General features: G+C 57.4%; 1 protein-coding gene across 1 annotated transcript; it reads right to left on the bottom strand.

Annotated features, from left to right (window-relative positions):
* Nucleotides 1-880: 880 nt before the first annotated feature.
* LOC144704993 (uncharacterized) lies at nt 881-2,032 on the bottom strand. Its single transcript, XM_078577575.1, has 2 exons — nt 1,660-2,032; nt 881-1,608 (listed from the first exon to the last, which is right to left on the bottom strand). Exons 1-2 carry the CDS (start codon nt 2,030-2,032, stop codon nt 881-883), a joined length of 1,101 nt encoding a protein of 366 aa, XP_078433701.1.
* Nucleotides 2,033-2,537: the final 505 nt, after the last annotated feature.

Here is a 2,537-nt window from a genome sequence, read left to right as displayed (position 1 = left end):
CATCTGACTCCCGATGGTATACTCCACCATGAAACCGTTGCCCTCATCGCCTTATTCTTTGCCGCTGCACCAGTTCCACTGGGCTTTTTCGTCAAAGACCATGTCCCGTGTCACATGGACACGCTTCGTGGTGGGATCATAAACACGATAGGCTTTTGATCCACGCTCGTAGCCGGTGATGATGGATGAAGATCATCTTGCGGCCGCGGTCCTCCAACTTCTTGAGATGTGGTGTTGTGTTCCGGACGTAGGCGATACAACTGAACACCCTCAGATGGTGCACCACCGATTTCTTCTCGTGCCACGCCTCAAACGGCGTCATACCATCCACGCTCTACGTCGGGCACCGGTTCAAGATGTATACAGCAGTTGCCACTGCCTCACCCCACAGCCAGCCCGGCAGCCCCTTCGCCTTGAGCATGCTCCTCGCGGCTGCTACCATCGTACCATTTCTGCGCTCGACGACGCCATTCTGCTGCGTTCTGTATGGCGTTGTGTGTTGACGATGAATACCTTCTCCCGCGCAGTACTCCGCGAACTCATGTGAGGTGAACTCGCTGCCCCCATCGGTACGGAGCGCTCCCATCTTCAGTCCAGACTCGCCTTCTGCCCGAGCCTTGATCTCCTTGATGGCTGTTGCAGCATAGTCCTTCGAAGGCAGCATGGCCACCCACATGTACCGGCTTCGATCATCCACGAGTAGCAGGAATTACTTGCTGCCGTTTGGCGTTTCCAGGGCAAGTTGACCACACAGGTCACCGTGTACCAGCTCCAGAATGCGCCGCGCCCGGTACTCACCCTGCTCACGAAACGGCGACCGCCTTTGTTTGCCGGCGAGACACGCCTCACACAATTGGTCCACCCGACCAACTTCTGGCAATCAATGCACCAGCTCCTCCCAAGCCATCTTTCTAAGTGCGGCCACGTTGACATGGCTAAAGCGCGCGTGCCATCTCCAAGCTTCCTCGCCCAACTTTGCCGCCAAGCACACCGGCCGAATCAGCTTGACGTGGAGGATGTACAGCCAGTTCTCTCCGCGCATCACCTTTGCTAGGAGCCGTCCGCCTGGTTCATGGATCTTCATTGCCCCCTTCTCGATGTCGACTTGGTACCCGGCCTCATCGAGTTGGCCGACGCGATGATGTTCGTCGTCAATCGGGGAATGAAATACACCCCCCCGAAAGACCAGTGCTCGCCATTCTTGCACTAGAACATGACTGTCCCTCGACCTGAGCACCACCGCGTCCACCTCGATGAAGGCCATAAAGGAACCGGACATGTGGTTCGTGGCACCCATGTCCAAGACCCGCGTTTCTTCATCACGCTGTTCCTTGTCTCCAAGGTGGGCGAACACCTTCTCTTCCCGCAGCTGGATATGGGTCGGGGCGTCTGGCCTCTTCTCTTCAACCTTCGGACTCGCAGTAGAGCTTCGTGGAGTGGAGGTTGGTGCCGGCGACGTTGATATGACCAGCGTTGACTCCACAAAAAACAGCGAAGCCCCCTCCTCTTCTTGGACGACGTGGGCCTGGTCCTTCTTGGACTTTGAGCGGCACTCACGAGCCCAATGGCCCAACTTCCCACATTTTCTGCACTCATCCTTGGACCAACCTGAGTTGCCCTACGACCCCTTTTCGCTGCCACGACCGGGTCCGCGCCCACGTCTGCCACGATGTGCTGCGTTGATGCTGCCTCCACCACCAGGTTTGTTCTCAGCATCGCGCTTCTTCCGCCGCACGTCCCACTCCTCCTCAGTCAGGTACAGCTTGCCCTCGTGGTGCATCGCCGACGGCGTCTCCTCGAAGGCATCCTCTGCCGCCTTGAGCCGACCCATCAAATCAGCGATAGTGAGCATTGATACATCGAGCAACGTCGTGATCGCGACCACGATCTGCCTGAAATGTTGGGGGACACTGCGAATTATTTTCTCCACTACCTGCATCTCTTCAATTTTGTCGCCGAGAGTGGTGAGAGTCGATGCCATGCTGTTGAGACGCAGTGCGCAGTCCTCAACGGACTCTCCCTCTTTGAACATCGCCGAGTTGAACTACCGCCGCAAGTTCTGAGCCGACGTCTTCCTTACGCGGTCATCGCCTATCCTCATGGTGGCGATAGCTTCCCACGCTTCTTTGGCCGTATCCTTGTCCGCAATCACCGGCCACATCTCCGACGGCACGGCACTGCAGAGCGCGTCAAGCACCTGCATGTCTTCATGGGGTTCGGCGCCCCCTTCCTCAATGGCACTCCAGAGCAGCCGAGCCTTGAGCTTTACCTTCATGAGTAGCGCCCAGTCGGAGTGTTGGTCTTGGTGAACATTGGGAACCCGGTCCCGGCGCTCACCTCACGAATCACCCTCTGGACGATGCCGTCCTTGATTCCTGCCATCAGTGTGTATTGATTGCGCGATCACGATTCCAACGGCTGTACCCTGCCTCGATCGACTCCCGGCCCGCAACCTAGGCTCTGATACCACTTGTCAGAAACTCGTTGGAGAAACGATGCAGTTAGACGTCGCCGGCGAGATCACCACCGAACACCAG

Source organism: Wolffia australiana, chromosome 6 (genome assembly GCF_029677425.1).
Source record: "Wolffia australiana isolate 7733 chromosome 6, ASM2967742v1".
In the NCBI taxonomy this organism is placed as follows: Eukaryota; Viridiplantae; Streptophyta; class Magnoliopsida; order Alismatales; family Araceae; genus Wolffia; species Wolffia australiana.
The sequence above is the reverse complement of the archived record's forward strand: the minus strand, read 5'-3'. Positions and strand labels throughout refer to the sequence as shown.

Bases quoted from the DNA above. Each gene is read 5' to 3' on its own strand.
- LOC144704993 (XM_078577575.1), bottom strand. From the start codon at position 2,032: ATGTTCAAAGAGGGAGAGTCCGTTGAGGACTGCGCACTGCGTCTCAAC. The intron at 1,609-1,659 runs GTGGGCGCGGAC...AGGGCAACTCAG, and splicing joins CGCAGCACATCGTGGCAGAC to GTTGGTCCAAGGATGAGTGC.